Below are 19,862 nucleotides of genomic sequence, written 5' to 3'. Positions count from 1 at the left end.
GAGTACAGTAAATCCACTAATAACATTGCAATTGTAATGGTCAATCTAAAGATTTGGTTGGTTTGTTTTTTCCTGAGTGGAGAGCCCACTCATAAATAAGTCTTTTACTCACAAAGACTGACAAAATTACTTATTTCCTTTCCCATTTATAGTCTGTATGCATTTCTGTAATTTATCTTATTATAATATTGTTTTAGGAATTCAGATTCAGACAAAAATTTAAAGTATATATTGTTCAACCACCTTATTTTACAGAAAACAAATCTGGGTCCAGAGAGGTCAACAACCTTATTGTACCTGTATACTTAACCCTGAAAATAAAAGAGCATATCCTTCAGCCCTTCTTATACTCTTCAATAAAAAAGACTTTAAAGAATTAAACAAGTAATACACACAAAGTTCAGTCTTCAAACAGTTGGTGACACAAAAAAGAAAAATAACTGAAATTCAATCAAAGGTATCCAGTACAATGTTGTTATGGGATGAATTGTCTGCCCCCCAAATTGATACGTTGAAGCCCTAACCCCTAGTATTTCAGAATGTGACTGTATTTGGAGACAGGTTCCTTAAAGAGGTAATTAGGTTAAAGTGAGGTTGTTAGGGAAGACCCTCATCCAATATGACTGGTGTCCTTATCAGAACAGGGAATTTGGACAGGGACAGGTAAAGAAGGAAGACCACATGAAGACACAAGAAGAAAGCCACCTACAAGCCACTGAGAGAGGCTTCAGAAGAAACCAACCCTGCCAACACCTTGATCTCAGACATCTACCCCCCGGAATAATGAGAAAATAAATATCTGTTGTTTAAGTCACCCAGTCTGTAATACTTTATTATAGCAGCCCTACAAACTCAGACAGATGCCTACTAAAAAGATACACTAAGGGAACAAACTCATTTTGTGTTAATCCTACAACTAGTGTACATAAAAAGAAATATAAAGGAAGAATAAGGGGAATCTAATTTTTCACTTTCCAAAACTCTAAATTGGATTGGAAATCTCTGCAGGTTTGATATCTCTGTTCTGGATATTCAGATTTTAATTTCCACTTCTTTTTTTAAAGGTCATAGTATATACAAAAATCTAAAAAACTGTTGTTATATTTATTGAACATGTTATTTCTAAGGTCAGATTATTTTTATTTTAAATATCTCTTAAAAATTCACAAATTTTTCACCCTCCTTTTTCCTGCCCAATACACCCGGAACATGTACTACAAAACCTTCCTACAAACTCTCCCCTTTACCCCCGAATCTGACTGCTGCAAGAGCCCCCTTCTGCCCCCCCAATACACACAAGCCAACAAAACCTGCAGTAAATAAATATTCACTTCACTTTTGAAGTGACCTTTTACCAGAGGAAAAGTGCTGAGTCGTAAGACTATTTCTACACTTATGCAGATATGAATAATTCATCTCTAAATATAAATTTAAAAAGCAACGAGGTATAATTTTAAGTTTTGAGGGAGTCGTAAGTATGCCGTGCCTTTACGTAAGTGCACTGATTGTGAGCTCCGTGCTGACTGTGGCTAATACAAGAGCACGGGAGCGGCCTCCACTGTAGATGTCAGCGTGACGCTTCCTGATAAGCCCACGTCCCAGTCCCAGTTCAAACCCCATCCCTAACCATTCTAAAAGAATCTCCAAACCATTTAGCTGTGCTAGAACTTATTTTGAACTGGGATTTGTCATTCTGAAATTTTATTATAACAACACTTGAACCATAAACCTATGACACCAAAAAGTCATACTTTTGCATGGCTCAAAACTGAATTTTGTTATTATTCATATTTAAATTTGCTTTAAAAGTTTACATAATTTAATTTTATTAAAATACATAATCATTTGGAGCCCAAGGGAAGAGGATTACTTGAGGTGAGGAGTTTGAGACCAGCCTGGGCAATATAGCAAGACCCTGTCTCTACAAGAAAAGTAAAACATTAGCCAGGTGTGGTAGCACATGCCTATAGTCCCAGCTACTCATGAGGCTGAGGCAGAAGATTCACTTGAGCTCAGGAGTTCAAGGCTGCAGTGAGCTATAATCATGCCACTGCACTCCAACCTGGGCAACAGAGTGAGACCCTGTCTCTAAAAAAAAAAAGTCATATATATGAAAATACACACACAGACACATAGGAAAATAACCAGAGGTATTATCGACAGTAGAGTTCAATGTCTTAAATGCTATCTTCAAAGAAGTTAGCCCTGGACTTTAATCCTAACTGTATCAACTTATAACATGTGATCAAAATCAAGTTTCCTACCATTTCTTGTTCTCAGTCTTCTCATCTATGAAATTGGAATAATAGAAATTTTTACCTTATATGGTTATTAAGGTATTAAATTTGATCACAATGCAAGGTACTTAGCATAGTATAAGTACATATCACCTCTCTGGCTAAATGTGAAAATCTACTTGGGTTCTTGAGACATTAGCTAAGCTTACCAAGGCAGTACAGGGCCTGGCCTCCCTGCTCAGTGCTCAGGACCAAGGATAACCTTGTCATGTCCCATGGAAAGTCTTGTCCACTTCATGTCATAGAATCCTTTAGGGCAAATTTTCATATGATTCTAGGGTCATGCCTTGAATTCTACAATAACAGAACTACAAGGCTGCTAGGAATCCCAAGGACCAACTGCATTTTTTTTTAATATCTGAAAAAGTAAAATGCAAAGGGTTAATGTATGCTCATTGTTACACAGACAAATGTAGGGCTCCCCCAGGTACTGGAAACAGAAGGATATTATTGTAGGGGAGAAGGGGTTACAGAAAGGGGAGGAAGCTGCTCCAGCTAGAGACCTGGGGGCCACTCCCACTGCCCCTTTGCGGTGGGATGGAAGCCCCGTTAGGATGAAAAGATTTGGGGCAAACCCTCAAAGCAGAAGGAGGAAAAAGTCCATTCTCCAAGTTGCAGCCTGGGCTCCAGTTTGGAAACTATCCTAAGATGAAGCCCAAGTAGCATTTAATTTCTTTTCTTTGGAATTTTCCATTCAGGATATTTGTTTTATGAAACTAGCAGAGAAAAGCAGCCTTCGAAGAGGAAAGAAAGGATGACATGGTCTGGGTGAAGGTCAAGAAACTGAACGGTGGGAAGTGAAATGACTAGTAAGGTTGCCCAGAAAATGTGTGGGTCAGGGGAAAGAAAGGACAAAGAGGAGAGGAGCACTTTCACAGCTTCCTTCACTCAGAGGTTTAGAGAGCGAGTAGCTTTTCTTTCCAGAGGGCTGAGGCTCACTCTCGTGCTTCACTGACCCTGAGACTGAGCAAATGCCATTTCTTTCAGTTCTACGAATGTAGTGATTCTCTCCTGTTCTTTTAAAAATATGAATTTGTTTTGCTTTTTTTCCCCGTTATAGAAGTACTTCCCATTCATTGAAATCAATCAGAAAATACAGAAAGCCAAAGAAAAGAGTTATCTATAATTGACAATCATATGACTCAGAAAGAATCACCCAGGGATAAAATAATAATAACAAAAGCACAAAGAACAAAGTTAATCATACGTGGAGTGCTTAGGCCCTTTCTGTACTCTCAAAATCGGTTTTTGGTTCCAGAAACTATGACCTAAACATTATAACCCATGAGTCAGAATCTGGACAGATTTCTCCCCAGGCACGAAGCACACACACTTCTGGGGGCACAACTGGCCCACGAGGGCCATCCTGAGATTCTCAGGAAGGTTTGTGGCTGATCGATCACCTCAGCTACGTTAGAGGTAAGCTTCACAGTTTACAAAGGCACACATGTAAATTTCTACTTTGGCAAGGTTTCTACTACTTCCTGATAGAGTCCAGGGTGTGGCAGAGGTTATAGAGAGAAGAAAGGAAAAGAAAAACGTGTTCTGGAAAACACAGATCAAATTTTATTTTCTAATTAAAAGGCCAGGATTAAATAAGCAGAACAAACGGACCTTTCGTAATATATTATACAAACTCAGGAAAATGTTCAAACAAAAGTTTTGATGTGACCAGTTGAAGAACAGAATTACAGAAAGCATTTCAAAGGATCCGCTAGTTTACTTCTCTGGCTGGAGACAGGCAAATGCTAAACCACCTATGGCCAATTTATGTTTTCTTCAGTGAAGATCAAAGGTTCTTGGCTCTCTGTCTTGGTAGTTTATCAACAATAAAATTCTTAAACTCAACCCAAAACAGAACCATAAAAAAATTGACATATCAAAAATATTTCCCTTTCTCTTAGTAAAACTCCCTTTCCTCTTGGAATGAAAATCAGTTTACTTTCATCCTTTACCAAGAAGCCTGCATTTATTGTAAGCAACTTTGGAGCGCTGAATCATATTCAGCTTGTGGTCAAATAGGACAATTCATACTTTTTTCGTGGATCTGTGTTTAACTCCACCTTTCCCAAGGTATTATGCAAACCTACACAATCGAGCATTGAGACACATCCTGTTTGTGTATACATTGCAACTTCTGTGTAAGATGGGATATTACATTTAGCATGTGTTGACCGTAGTTAAAAATACACTGATCTCTGTGCAGAGGTGCTTTGTTGAGTTCAGCCATGGCACTAACTGAGTCTCTGCAGTGGGTAAGGATGGATACAGTCAGATAGTCCTCAGTTCTGAAAAGCGGTGGAGAAGTTCTGGTCCTGTGTAAGGTGGGTAAGCACACACCATTCTTTTTCCTGCATTGAATGCAGCTGTAAATTCCAGACAGAATTCATAAAGCAGCTATTCCAGAACTTTGAAAAGTAAATGATAGCAGATTGGGGAAGAAGATCAGAATTTAAAATACCATCAAACAGGTGGTGAGCTCGCCACTCCCTCTCCTTACAAGGAACCCTGGCCTGGACTCCAGGCAGCACAAAGCCAGAACGTGACACCAGATGCAGTCAGAGAGAGCTCTGGGAGAATGCTTATGCTCTGGCTCCAGGAAAAGAAAGGACTCTGAATGCTGAGAAGAATAGGGAAGAATCTCCCTGTTCTCTTTTGTCTTTTCCCTCTGTTTTCTCACGTCCAGCACTCAGGCCACTTCACTACGCTGGCAGCAGCGATGACAGAAGCTTTCGTGTGCCTAAAATTATGAGGGAAGGAGGATTCTTCTCTGGTCACAGGAGCTGTGACACCAAGAGGATGGGATAAACCATCATTGCTTCATTTTCTCTTTCTGTCACATCGTTGCTTGGCCCTGAACATGAACACAATTGTAGGACGTATGCAGCAGAGTGAGGTCACTAAGGACCAAAAAGAGACCCAGAAAACCAGAAGGTACCAAGATGATAGCAGAGAGGGAAGATCAGACAACAACTCCGTAAAGATGTTTACAAACTCTCAGGGGTTCACCTCCAGGTTGCTAATATGTGAATCTAGCCCTAAACATCATACCACAGACTTCAAAAACCGAACTACTTGGGTAGACCTTCACCCAGGTCCCATACTGGCATCTTAGTGGTTCTCAGGCCAGACATACAGCGGAGAAGCACTGGAAAGGCTTTGAAAACAGAAGGAATATTATAACCACAACCCTTAAGAGGTAAATCTGAAGCAAATAAATAATTAAGCCTTCACTTTAAGGAACTGGAAAAAGAAAAGCAAAATAAACCCAAAGCAAGCAGAAGGAAGGAAATAATAAAGGGCAAAAATCAATGAAATTGCAAAAAGAAAAACAATCGAGAAAATCAATGAAACCAAAAGCTGATTCTTCAAAAAAATCAATAAAATTGATAGACCTCTACACCAAGATTGACAAAGAAGAAAAGAGAAAAGATACAAATTACTAATACCAGAAATAAAAGAGGACTTTCACTACAGACTCCACAGACATTAAAGGGATAAGGAAATACTACCAGTAATTCTGCATACATTAATCAACAATTTAGATGAAATAGACCAATTTCTCAAAAATTTCAAATATTAAAAAGCTAACTCCCCTATGGTGAAATTGATAATCTGAGTAGTCCTATAACTCCTAAAGGAACTGGATTTATAGTTTAAAAGGATAAAAAGAACTTTTGAGGCCCAGATGGTTTCACTGACAAAGTCTAACAAACATTTAAAGAACAAATAACACCCTAATCATTTTCAGATGTCCTGATATAATACTTCAACAAAAAATCAACAACTAACAATCAGCCTAATGGTGAAAGATGGAATGATGATTTCCCCCTAATAGCAGCAGCAAGGCAAGGATGTCCATTCTTACTGCTCTTTCTCAACATCATACTAGAAATCCCAGCCAGTGCAATGCAAAAATAATAATAAAATAAAAGGCATACAGATTGGAAAGAAATAAAACTATTCCTATTCACAGACATATTTGACTATGTAGAAAATCCTGAGGATGCTACCAAACTCCTAGAATTAAAAACTGAATTTGGTAAGGCCACAGGATATAAGTTCAACACATAAAAATCCATAGTATTTCTATATACTAGCAAAAAGCAATTGGATGTATTTTCCTGAATACAGCTGGAACCCATTCTACTAACTGAAGTATCCCAAGAATGGAAAAATAACCACCACATGTACTCACCATCAAATTGGTTTCACTGATCAACACCTAAGAGCACATATAGGAATAACATTAATTAGGTGTCGGGCAGATGGGGGGGAGGGGATGGGTGTATACATACATAATGAGTGCGATGCATACCATCTGGGGGATGGACATGCTTGAAGCTCTGACTGAGGGGAGGAAGGGGGACAAGGGCCCCCTAATATGCTGAAATAAAAAAAATAAAAAATAAATCAAAGGATAACTAGTGTTGGTGAGGATGTGGAGTAAAGGGAACCCTTGCAAAAAAAAAAAGGCAATTAGAAACCAATATTTTTTAAATACTAAAAAAAAATATTATTTATAATAGTTCCAAAAAAATGAAATCCTTAGGCACAAATCTAACAAGATACGTACAAAATCTGTATGCTGAAAACTTCCAAACAATGATGGACAAAATAAATAAGTGAAGAGACATACAGAATATATGGATTGGGTGCTTCAGCATAGTAAAGATGTCAATATTCCCCAAATTGACATATAAATTCAATACTATTCCAGTCAAACTCTAGCAGGATTTTTGACTACATAGACAAGCTGATTCTAAAGATTAATGTGAAAAGACAAAAGAACCCCCATATCCATGACAGTTTTGAAAATGAAGAATAAATCTGGGAGAATAATTCAACCACATTTTGAGTTATCGTAAAGGTACAATAATCAAGGTCTGGGCATGGTGGCTCATGCCTGTAGTCTCAGCTACTCAAGAGGCTGAGGTGAGAAGATCGCTTGAGCCCAGGAGTTTGAGGCCAGCCTGGGCAACATAGGGAGACCCTGTCTCTTAAAAAAATAGAAGAAAAATAAAGGTACAAAAATCAAAAGAATATGGCACTAAGTAATAAACATGTAAACAAATGGCACAGAATAAAGGTCCAGAAAGGGATCCGTGTGTGTAGTTGGCTGGTCGCATCTGCAGTTTTTGGTATGTGCAGGGACCAATCCCCCATGGATACTGAGGGACAACTGTATGCACATCCAGTTGATTTTTGACAAAGTTGTAAAGGCAGTTTAACAGAAAAAGATAATCTTTCCACAATGGCGCTAGAACCACGGAATATTCATATGCAAAAAAATTAACCTGAACATAAACAGCACATCTTTTACAAAAATTAACTCAAAACATGTCATAGACCTAAATGCAAAATGAAAAATTATAAAACTTTTAGAAGAAAGCAAAGGAGAAAATATTCATGACCTAGGATTAGACAAAGAGTACCTGAACATACTACCAAAAGCACAGCTCTCTAAAGAAAAACTTGATAATTTAGACTTTGTCAAAAGTTTTTGCTCTACAAAAGATACCATCAAGAGAAAAGACAAGATGTACCCTTGGAGAAGATATTTGTAAAGCACATATCTAACAAAGGTCTTAGATCCAGAATATATGACAAACTCTCAAAACTCAACAGGGAGAAAACAAACAGCCCAATTAAAAAATTAGCCAAAGACTCGGACATACGCTTCACCAAAGAGTATATAATGGAATGGAAACAAGCACATGAAAAGATGTTCCACATCATTAGCCATTCGAGAAAGGCAAATCAAAACTAGGATGTGATATGACTACAGTTCTAGTAGAATGATTAATACTTAAAAATGCTGACAATACCAAGTGCTGCCAGGGATGTGGAGTAACTAGAACTATCATACATTGCTGATGGAAATGCAAAATGGTACAACCACTCTGGAAAACAGTTTGTCAGTTTCTTATCAAGGTAAACATACACTTACCGTATGACCCAGCAATCCCATTCCTAGGTGTTTAGCCTAGAGAAATGAAAACTTTTGTTTACACAAAACCTGTTCATCAATGTTTACAGCAGCTCTAATTATAATCACCCCAAACTGGAAATAACCCAGATATCCTTCAGTGGGTGAATGGACAAACTAAAACATTCATACTGTGGAATACAGCTCAGCAATAAAAAGGAGCAAATGATTAATATACACAACAATTTGGATAAACCACAAAAATGTAATGTTCAGTAAAAATAAAAAGCCAGCTACAATGGTTACATACTGTATAGTTCCATTTGTATGGTATTGTCAAAAATACAAAACTATAATAATCAGTGGCTGCCAGAGGCTTAGAGACAGAAAGGTGTGACTACAATGGGATAGATCACAAGGCAGCTTTTTGGGGGTGATAGACTGATCTGCATCCTGATTATGGCAGTGGTTATATAAATCTATACATGTCTTAAACCTCATGGAACTATATACTATATATCAGAAAAGGCAATTTTACTATATGTTCATTTTAAATATTAAAAAATGAAAGAAAATATAATAAATACTAAATAAAAAGTCATTCATATACACATACAACCAGGGTCTCCTGTTAGATGCTTGTCACGTTGCATTGTAATAGTACTGTGGGCAACACACCTAGGTCTGTTCCTAATGTGTCCATTTCTCCAGATTAGAAACCTTAGCTTTCTGATCTGTGCATCTCCAATAGTCCACAGAGTATCTAGTATCTGAAGTAAGCACTCAATAATGCTTGTTGAAAGATGAAAAAATGAATCAGCTAAGTGTATATAGATCACTTTATACACTATGGATCATTATTTCATTTTGATGTGGGGAAAATAGGAGAGAAACAGAACCTAATGAAAGGTAGCAAGTAAAGGGTGAAAGAGTTATAGAAGAACACATTTCATAGTTTCATACTTCTTTGGCATTAGCTAAGTAGGAGCTGGTACTTGAAGCATTTAGCATGATATTCACAATTTATGAAATGTAGTGTGTGCATATGTCCTTCCATGAGGATTTTTCTATTCAATATTCATACTTAAATATTAATTAAGAATTTATTAATTCATTAAGATTCACTGTACAAGATTGGTGGGGAATATTCTATTTGCTTTGTTTTGCCCTATTGGGTGAGGCCACTAAATACCTTTGATTAAAATTTATCAAGTCATATGTGCTCATGTATGATCAAAACATAAAATTTTAGGGTTTCTCTTTCCATAAAGCTGAAATTTTGCATATAAACAGACATTAGACATATGTTGCAGTACCTAAAAATCCACTAAAAAGGTCATCAGAAGGCTAGAGAGTAAGGAAGATTACTGAAAGCTGCTTCAGTGAAGCAACGTTTGCTTCGAGAGCAGAAGCAGGGCTTTTGCCAAATAAAAGATCATCTTTTAAAAGAGTTGTTCTGAAAACAGAATGGCTGATCTGAGGGCCAAAACACAACCAGACAATCCTAGTCCAGGACACTGGGGCTGTTGACTTTCATGAGGAACAAAGCAATGTTGGCACAGTTTTCCAACATTGCTGAAAACAGCAAATAACAGTGTGAGAGTGGGTCAGAGCTCTCACTGCCATAATATAAAAAAGACAAAATACACATTGTTGTGTTTGGACTTTCCTCCATATTCCTTACTCTATTTGCTAAGGTTTTGTTATCTTGTTATCTATTTTTGGAAGAATACCATGATTTAATAAATTGTATTACATAAATATTTTATCAGTTACAGATAGACGTAAAATCCATACTATGCAATATTTTATACAATGAAATATTTTCAGATTAATATTCAAGTTTTAAGATGGCTACAACTTAGTGCCTGCTACACCCTATGGAAGCAAACATGACAATTTACCTTATTGCAACACACACACTCCTGGAATGAGAAATAAACAGTCCCATTTAAGATTCATGACTATGACTCTAATGTAAAGAAAACTAAAGCAACTGTGATAGAAATACAATGACTATCACATGCATTTCTGTTCTTAACACTCAATGCTTTGATTAACATCAACGGAGCAACTAAAAATAATGATCACTGATAGCTAGTCCTTGAACTCAAATTTATTGAACTGGCCTATACAGAATGTAGAATTTACTCCAGCAATAATCTCCAAATTGGAAATTAAATGTCATTTTCTTATTAATTCATGACCACTCAATTTCAAGCTCCATGAAGGTAGTGCTCTGTTGTCCTCACCACTAGGTATGCAGCATAAAATAGTGTCTGACAGAGCAACGCAAAATAAATATTTTTGAATAAATAAATATCTGTAAGACTAGGATTAAAGATTTTATAACTGGACTCTGGAATTGCTCTGTCATATCACTAGATATTAGATATTATATAGTTCTATATTTACTAATAGATATGTATTCTTATATTCATTCATTCTACCAACCAATCAACCATTGTTTGGTTTCAGAATACTTAGTGTTAAGAAATGTGAATGGGCTAGAAACACAAATATTCATAGAAAAGATACTACCAATGTTCTCAGATAGCCTGTCTAATGTGGAAAATACATAGATACAGAGTTAATGTAATTAATACCAAATTAAACCTTGAGAACGATTAATATAACAGACACATCAATAAAAAACTCCAGTGAGGGTATAATTAATTGTAACATCAAGAATCAAGGAGGAGTTCTTTGGAAAGGTAATCATTCAAGTGGGCCTTGAGAAATACATAGGATCCTGATGGATGAAAGCTGCAGATTATAAACTGTTAAGAGCATGAACTTTGAAGCCAGATTGCCTGAGTTTAAATCCCAGTCTATGACTTATCAGCTGTGTGACCTTGGACAAGTTACTTAACTTCTCTGTGCATCAGATTACCCATGTATAGAATGGAGATAATGATGCCACATATGGCATGGGGTTCCTAGGAGAATAAATTAGTTAATGTATGCAAAGCTCCTGTAACGGTACCTGAAACATAATAAATTCTGGATAAGCATATGTTAGAAGGAAAAAAGAAAGAAGGACAAGGCAGAGGCAACAGCACCAAATAATCCTGAACTGAAATGCTAAAAAGTATATTTTCTTGTTGTTTGTTTTCACCACAAAAAATAATGCCCTGGAGTACATTAAGCATAAACTACTAAATATGTATAAAAATACATTTTGCAAACTCAATGACAGTTTTGGGTCATTGTTCTTTTATTACAAGCATGGATCTTCAACCCAGAAATATGCATGTACATACACTCAGAACTCCATGCGTAGTTTTAAGGGTCCGTCCACAAACCATGGGCTGCAGGCACTTCCTCAAACTCATCCCTGACCTATAGGTAATTGAAAGGTCTAATAGTATTATACACAATGTATAATGGTATTATACACTTTCCATAAAAACGCAAATTTTACACACCCCCGAGCAACCATGGACCCTAAAGCACCTAATAAAAAGATTACACCGTTAACTCTTCGCGGATGGAGACACATAGAACACAAAGAACTTCACAGCTCCATCTCAAATCAAAGAGGGGGACGAGAAAGCAATTACGGTTAGGTGGCTTCCTTATCTGGGCAGACCTGTGAAGGCAACGGACGCAGGTTGTCCAGCCCTGGGGGGAGAAGAGGCTGGGGGCGAAATGTAGAAACAGAACAGCACTGTACTCACATGGCGAAGGAGCCGGGGGGAGCAGACACTCGCCGCAGGTCCGCAGTTTGCACCTGATGGATACTAGAGGCAGCAGGGAATGAGCAGCGAAGACAGAGTCAGCGACAGCGTGGACAGACAAGGAACAAGCCAGGGGAGAGAAAGAGAGACACACAAAGTTTAAACAGAAATTAAATGAGCGCGTCACCAAACAGTGAATGAAAGGAAAAGGAAAATCAAGCCAGCCACGAAAAATAATCCAAAAAGCCAGTGATAGCAACGAAGCCAACAGGACACATGGAAGGCGCTGGTTCCAGGCAAGCCGCGGACTTGAGTGCGGGGCCAGGTGGGGGCCAGTGCGGGAGGGCTGGGGCGGGCGGCATGAGCGTGGCTCCCCGACTCTCGGCCAGTCGGAGCACCCAAGGAGAGGAGGCGCACACTTACACATTCGAGTGGCAGGCTGGCACAGAAAACTCATCTTTGAGGAGATTAAAGGTCAATTTAATCCTTTCATCCCATAGCCTCCACGGTTGCCCAGGCTGGGTAGGAATACTCGCATCAAAAGACAACCATCTTGAAAAGAGCGACTCACCAAAACTTTAACTTCCTTCAGTTAAACAACAAAGGCTCTTTAAGAATCCCAAAGATAATACCAAGAAAGTCTAATTTCATCACCATGATGCTGTAATTATACCCATAGTCTCTGGGTAGAAAAACCAAATCATAGACTTCTCCTTTTTCTCCCTTATTTTATAATGGAGACAGTCTACAGTGGCTATTAGAAAAGATAAAATGTAGCATTTGAGAAACTAAACCCAAAATGTCCTATTGCTTTTACATAAATTATTCTCTCTACTCTCTCATTTAAACAGTTTTCTATAACTGAAATAGACGTAGCCCCCTGATCTCTCTGTTCTTCTGGGTACAAAAATTCTCACATACAAAGTCACCCAGGAGTTAACTCCAGCTCTAGGCTCTTTCTATCCATGTTATCTGACAAGGATTTTCAGTAACAGCCAACAAAACTTCTCAGCAGCCTAGGATAATGGGATCCGGTTGCCCAATTCAAAGTTTGCTAACTAGAAATCTTGCCATTGGATAAAATGGTCATCTTTAACAATGTGGCCTTAATTACTAGTAAACTAAGGATAACAGTTCATTGAAGACCTTTCTAAACACCTGAGTAATTTTAAGTTTCTGATCTCCCTCAGTGTAAGAGGGATCCCTGCAAGTACGGAACATAATCAAATGTATCTGGCTATCATATGACTAGTACATGAATAGGAACTTACATAAATCTCTTCTATCACTTTTTTTGGAGGAAGATATTTACTGGAGTTCATACCCCATGTAGAGTCACATGCCATGACAAAATGAGAGATGTTCCTGTACCCACGGGGGCTCCTGAACACAGTGAGGCCTGGCCTTTTAGTTTGAATATAGTAACAGCAAATGAGAGGATAAGCTAATAAATAATTTTTTTTTAGAAAACATTATTTTTCCTTCTGACATACATAAGATCTAGTGGCATCATGAAGGCCTACTATTTAACCATTTTTCATGGGAACTTCTTCCAGCAATCCATGTGAACCATATCTTGAAATTATTAAGTATCTCCAACTTAAAATGTGATCAAAACACATTCTATATTGTTTTTATATTCATGAAATTTTAGATTTATGCTATTTTAGAAATAATTTCTGAGAAACACAGCAAAGGTAGCATTATAATATAAAATGGATCAGTGTGTGAGTCACCGATGCAATATGCAACCGTTTCTCAGGAACCGTGACAGACACTGGGGATCCTACGAGGACAACCCTAGGACCTCCCCACGTAGCAGGGAAGAGAGACAAATAAATCAATGATTACACCATTTTTAATGAATGGTGTATGGAAGTCACCAAGAGCACCACAGGAGCACTGAGAGGTGGCTCTAACAGCTAGCAGCAGACAGAAAAGGCTTCTTTGCAACAGTGGTATTTCAGTGGAGTCTTGAGCTGTGAGTGAGAGTCAGCAGATGAAAAGATGAGGGCACAGCAAGAAGAGCAGCAGAGCACAAAACCAGGAGGAGGCAGGAGACAGGCCACTGCTCCAGGAATGGCGATTATCTCTGGAGCTCAGGGTGATAAGGATGAACACGTTTTTGACTGAAAAGGTCTACAAAGCTGGGAAATCCAAGCTTTCAATTTTCAGAAAGATCATTCTAACTGGTGGAAAGGACAGACTGTGTGAAGGCAATAATGGTGGGGAACAGGGAAATGAGTCCAGAGCACATCTTGGTGATGCTGCTGAGAGGTGGCTCACACAGCCTTTGAACTCAAGTTGTTTTGCTAGCCAAGAGGATAGAGGGTGTGAGAGCTAAAAACTTGGGAAATAAATAGAAGGTAGATTTCAAAGAACGTGGTAGCTAGCCTGATGGATGTGTAGAAGTAGAGCTGACTGAGATGACCCCAGGGGCCAGGGACATGGTGATCGAGTGGGTGGTGATGCCATGCATGCAACTGTGAATGGAATAGGCTCACGGGATGGTGGAGAGGAAAAGCAAAGGGAACAGATTTAATGAGTCCAGTTTTTAGCATGTAGTTTGAGGCTGCCATGAGATATCAAGGTTAAGATGTCAACTAAGATATTTGGGTATGAGTCTTCAATTTTTAGAAGAAAGTCTGGCTGAAGACAAAGATCTGAGATGCAATCTCCCAGAGAAAGGGCAGACCCTTAAGGAATAGGGACATTCAAGTGCAAAAGGAACAGCTGTTTAGGGAGCCAGGACACTTAAATCTCAAATACTCACAGTTAACATGCTATGCAAAAGAAGCCTAATTCCTTAACATGAATTAAACAGCTATCCTGTTCTTATCGGAAACACACACACACACAGGTTAAGCTAAAATTTTAAAGAAATTTTAAACAAATTTCTTTTTTCCTCTAGTAAGAAAGACAACAGGCAAATAGGCAAATAACACAGAGGAAACAGTCTTAGTAAAAACAAGGAAGGGAGAATAAAAGAAAGAGACCAAAAAAAAAAAAACAAAACAAAACAAAGTAGACAATAAGGGACGGCAGGAAATAAAGGAATGAAAAGTCTTTCAAGTTTCTCTTTCTTCCTTGAATGAAATAGTGAACTTCACACAAGTAATGGCCAAAACAGAGAAAAGTTTCAAGGATTCAGAAGGTTGAAGAAAACTCATAGAAAGGGCTTAAAGGAAAGGCTGACCTTAAACTTGAAACTCCACTTGGAAATCCAGTGGAAGATGTTAGATTTGAAAACAAGGAATTCTAGTGAAATAAAAACAATCTAATCACAGAGGATGAATGAGATGACAGTGAGAGAACTTAAGGTTTAGTGAGCAAGTATTAGATGGTGACTAGGTTTTTCGCTTTCTTTTGAAAATATGCTATCTGTACTCATTTTCTAAAAATATAGTGTTGAATGATGGTAATTTTTCATAAGCAATAATAAAGATCTTTGTTATTTTTTAAGTTTTATAAATATTTGTTTTAAAAATGAAAAGCATACTATCATTCCTATTTCCCATGGTTCCTTCATATGGCCGGGGCTGCTTTGGTGGAGGCGCCACTGCCCCTGCTAGGAAGTAAGGGACTGTATTTTTGAGTTGAGGCTGCTTCTTGAACACCTGCACAGCTAAGTACCACAAGAAATGACATCACATATCACATGTGCCACAAGTACAAAAAGAAAACAACTATTTATACTTCTTTATATGTGAAGAAAGTCCAAATGAATTCTTAACAATTTCATGTCTGACAAGGCTATTAAATATAGAAGCAGCAGGCATGAGACTATGAGCACTTTGCCTATAGATAGTAAAAACTTAGTTTTATTATATCTTCTTAACAAGCTAGCTCCAAGTGACCCAACAACACAGGCTACAGTACAATCTCAGAGATGGCTTTTCACGTATTAGTTCATAGATTTCTGCCAAACCAAGGTTTTAGGGCTTAACTCTAACATTTCTAGGGTGAATTGGGTGAACCATATGCAATTAATTGCTGCCATCGCACCTTTTGTTGACATATAAACTCAGCAACTGTATATTCAACCTAATGGAAAGTAAAGGCAGGGAGGACAGGAAGCATCTGGAATGAGCTAGGAGTTTCACTGGCTGCAAGATGTAAACAAAGCAAGAAATATACTAAATGACACCTCCAGAAAATGATCTAGGAAAAGTTCCGGGAAAGTCCAGAATCTGGAAGAAAAGGAAGCAAAGGATACAGAAGATCTCTCACCCCAGTGTCAGATTTAGAAGCAGATGCCAAAAACTGAAACCCTTAGAGATCACTGTCTAATGCTGTTCCTCAACATATGCCCCCGCAGAGAAAGAGGTGCAGTGAAGTGTTGGCAGTGAGCCAGGCCACCTGTACCATTGCTATTCTAGGCACTTCTGTAGATTGTCACATTGACTCAGTAGGTACGTGGCAAAGCATGCCCTTGCTTTACAGGCACCGCAAGGGAGGCAGCCGCTCAGTGCAAATAGGTAACCATGCATCACAGGCCACAAACAGGAGGAGCACCTTTGAGGGTCCCTCACTGTGACAAAGAATGACCCAAGGCTAAGCCCTGAAATGAACATAGGCATATGGGCATAATATCTAGGAGGTACTCAAAAAGATACCCCATATCCCCTTCTTTCTCCATCTCCTTCTCCAACCCCACATTTAAGTCACTAGTTGGAGTAAGGCACAGTGTGAAATGAATATGCATTCTAAATATCTAGGCATTATCGCCTTACCTCAAATCAGTTTATCAAAACACCCAAGAAAGGAAAACTCCAGGAGGATACTCTGTGCTTGGGGCTCAGGTTAGGTCTGGACAATATGATGCTGCCCAGAAAGGTAAAATTTAGTCAAAGCAGGAGCTGAAAATGGGAGCATCAGGAAAGGGACGATTCACTGACGGGCAGAAAGGGTGCAACGTGGACAGGCAAGCCACAGACCAGCTCTGCCAGCCTCCTGCTGCGGGAGCAGCCAAGACCCTCCAAGTGACCTGGTAAAAAGCAGGCTAATTCTATGCCTCCCTAAAACAAAACAAACAGGAACACATTTATGCAGACACATTTTACCACCCTGGAATCACTCTCAATGACTGTCTGCTAGTCCCAGTAAACATACACTCAAAAGGTCAGGGAAGGAGAATCATCTATCTCACATACGGTAACAACTTCTAAAAGAAGGGTGTGATAACTGCATAATAAACATGGAGAAAAAATATACGCTCCCAAGAGAGACCAAGGAACTGCTGAGTGTCCTGGACTTTTCTCCTCTCCCAACACAGTGAGGTCCCAGACCATGCACATGCTCTGCGTTCTCTTCTCCAGGGTCTTCCTGTTACGCAAGGTAGGCAAGGAGCAGACTCACTCATTGAGTAAAGGCATGGACGTTCTCCTCTTGCTCTTCTGCACCATGTTGGCCTGATTCCTCAGGGAGATGCGAATCATGGCTGGGGCCAACCTACAGGGCTCCCCATCCACTTGCATGGGGATGGATTTGTAAGTTAGAAGCATGACTTCTCGACACTGGTGCAGTCTTTCTCCATGGCCCCCAACTTGGAGGGCAGCCTGGAAAAACAAGAGTTGAAGGATAGCAAGGAGTCAGCTCTTGCTACTTAAAAAAACCCCAAGCCTATTGTACATAACCAAAGGACTTAGGGTGAACATAGTAAAATTAGCTACCAGTATAATAGGAATCCTGGATAAACCATTAATATAAATGAATAGTCAAAATTTTCATGAGTTTTAATATAAATTTCCATTGATAATCACTTTTCAGTTTTATTTCTAAAATAAAACTTTGGTAGATACTGCTAAATACTTTTTCAAAAAAATGTATCACAATGCATTTTGAATATCAATTCATTTATAATGAAGTAAACTTTAAAAAGTAGTTAAATACTAATTCTAGCTTAAATCTAAAAGATTTACGCTTATAAAAGGAAAAACATATATACTATCAGCTTGTTGCTAAATGTCTGTGTGTTTTGTAAAGACTAACAAGATAAACCTTGTAAGACTAAACATCAAAAAATGGAAAACACAAAACTATTTTGCTTTATTTAAAAAATTTTTAAAAGAGATAGCTAAAACGATAATAGAGAGTTTTGGAAATCATGTAAGAATGTTATGAAGACATCAAATTGGAAAATCTAAATAAGAAAGAGAAATTATGGGAAAAATATAATTTATAAATGTTGACATAACACAGAAATTAAATAGAATCTAAACTACTTTAAAAATTGAAAGATTTATAAAAACATATTTCTCATTTCACCATCCACCCCATTCCAAAAGTCTCATGGAGGACAGACATTTTACACGTCAGTCCTATCCAATGCTTATGGAAAGACGGTGTCTATTTAATACAAGTTGCTTTAGAAACTATGATGCTATAGCTTCTAAAATATCAAAACTAGCTAAGACAGTACAAGAAAATAAAATTTTAGCCTAAATTACATTTATAACCATAACTGTCAAAATCCTTTAAAAAAGGCTAACTGCTCCCAGTAACCTTTTTCTTAGAAAATAAACTTATTATGGATTATTATAGGAATTAAGAAATTAAGAGTGCCAGGCGCACTGTCTGGAGAATGGGCATGCTTGGGACTCTGACTCAGGGGGATGGGCGGGACATGGACAATGTATATGACCTGAACTTATGTACCCCCATGATGAGCTGAAATAAAAAAAGAGAAATTAAGAATAGTTCAACTTCAGAAAATACATCATTATAATTGCACCATATTCATGGTCTAAGTGAGAAAAACCACATTATCACCTCAAAAGATTAAGGAAAAAAATAATAAAGTTCAAAGCTTTTTATGATAAAAATTTCTTAAAAAATTAGGAATAGAAAGTAACTTTTTTAACTGATAAAGGCCACCTACCAAAATACTTAGAGAAAATATTATTCACAACAAAGAAAATTCAGAAGCATTCCTTTGAAGAGATGAGGTTATCTATTAGCAACAAAAGTTTTCAACATAGTATCAGAGGCCATAAGACTTTTATGCAGAAAACTTTAAAACTTTATTGAAGGAAATAAGGGAAGACTTCAATAAGCAGAGAGTCATGCTATAATCAAGGATAGGACAATTCAATTCTCTAATGATGTTAATTTTTCTAAATCACTATGCAAATTCAATGTAATTCAAATAAATAAGAGAAATAACTATTTTGAGGAATCTTGTTGTGACAGTTAATTTTATTTTTCAACTTGGCCAGGCTACAGTAGGACCCAGATATTTGGTCAAACATTATTCTTGATGTTTCTGTGAAGGTATTTTTAAAATGAGATTAACATTTAAATCAGTACACTTTGAATAAAGGAGATTACCATCCAGAATGTGGGTGGCCCTCACCCAATCAGGGGAAGACTAATAGAAAAGTGAATGACCTCCCTGGAAGAAAAAGGAATTCTACCAGCAGCCTGCCTTCAGACTGGAGCGTCACAATCAACTGTTCCCTGGGTCTCAAGCTGCTGGCCTACCCTGAAAATTGAGATTTGCCAGCCTCCACGTTCACATGAGATAAAAATAAATCTCACTCTCTCTCTCCCCCTTCACACACACACTCACCCCATACACATACCCTATTGGTTCTGTTTCTCTGGAGAACCCTGAATAATATACTTGCCAAACTGATTCTATAATTAATTTGGAAGAATAAAGGCCCACAAATAACCGAGGATAGTTTAGAAGAAGAGCACTAGAGAGTAGACTACTCATCAGATATTGAGACATGTAACATTTAAGGACACAGTAATTAAAATAGTGGTGTTTGAACAGCTAAAAGAGAAAGCCAAGGAAATGTAGGGAGAACGGAAGAGACTCACACACGTGAGGACACGGAATATGTTGATGTGGCATTATACAATTTTGAAGAAATGGTGGATAAGTTAGTCAATGGTGCTGCAAATACTTCTCACTATACAGAGAAAAACAAAATCACCTCACATCACACA

At 38.0% G+C, this 19,862-nt stretch overlaps 1 protein-coding gene across 4 annotated transcripts in view; it reads right to left on the bottom strand.

The window, feature by feature from the left end:
* Positions 1-19,862, bottom strand: part of DGKI (diacylglycerol kinase iota) — a 397,632-nt gene that overhangs the window by 120,723 nt on the left and 257,047 nt on the right. For 3 of the 4 annotated variants that reach the window (XM_045565330.1, XM_045565329.1, XM_045565331.1), the window contains one exon: positions 17,265-17,464. In XM_045565330.1, the coding sequence (XP_045421286.1) occupies positions 17,265-17,464 (200 nt within the window). Of the gene's footprint in view, positions 1-11,906; positions 11,970-17,264; positions 17,465-19,862 lie in introns of all 4 variants that reach the window. The other variant, XM_045565327.1, reaches the window with a different exon arrangement.

This window comes from Lemur catta, chromosome 11, assembly GCF_020740605.2.
Source record: "Lemur catta isolate mLemCat1 chromosome 11, mLemCat1.pri, whole genome shotgun sequence".
NCBI classification, from domain to species: Eukaryota; Metazoa; Chordata; class Mammalia; order Primates; family Lemuridae; genus Lemur; species Lemur catta.
Note: the sequence above shows the minus strand (reverse complement) of the source record. Positions and strands in the feature narration are given on the sequence as shown.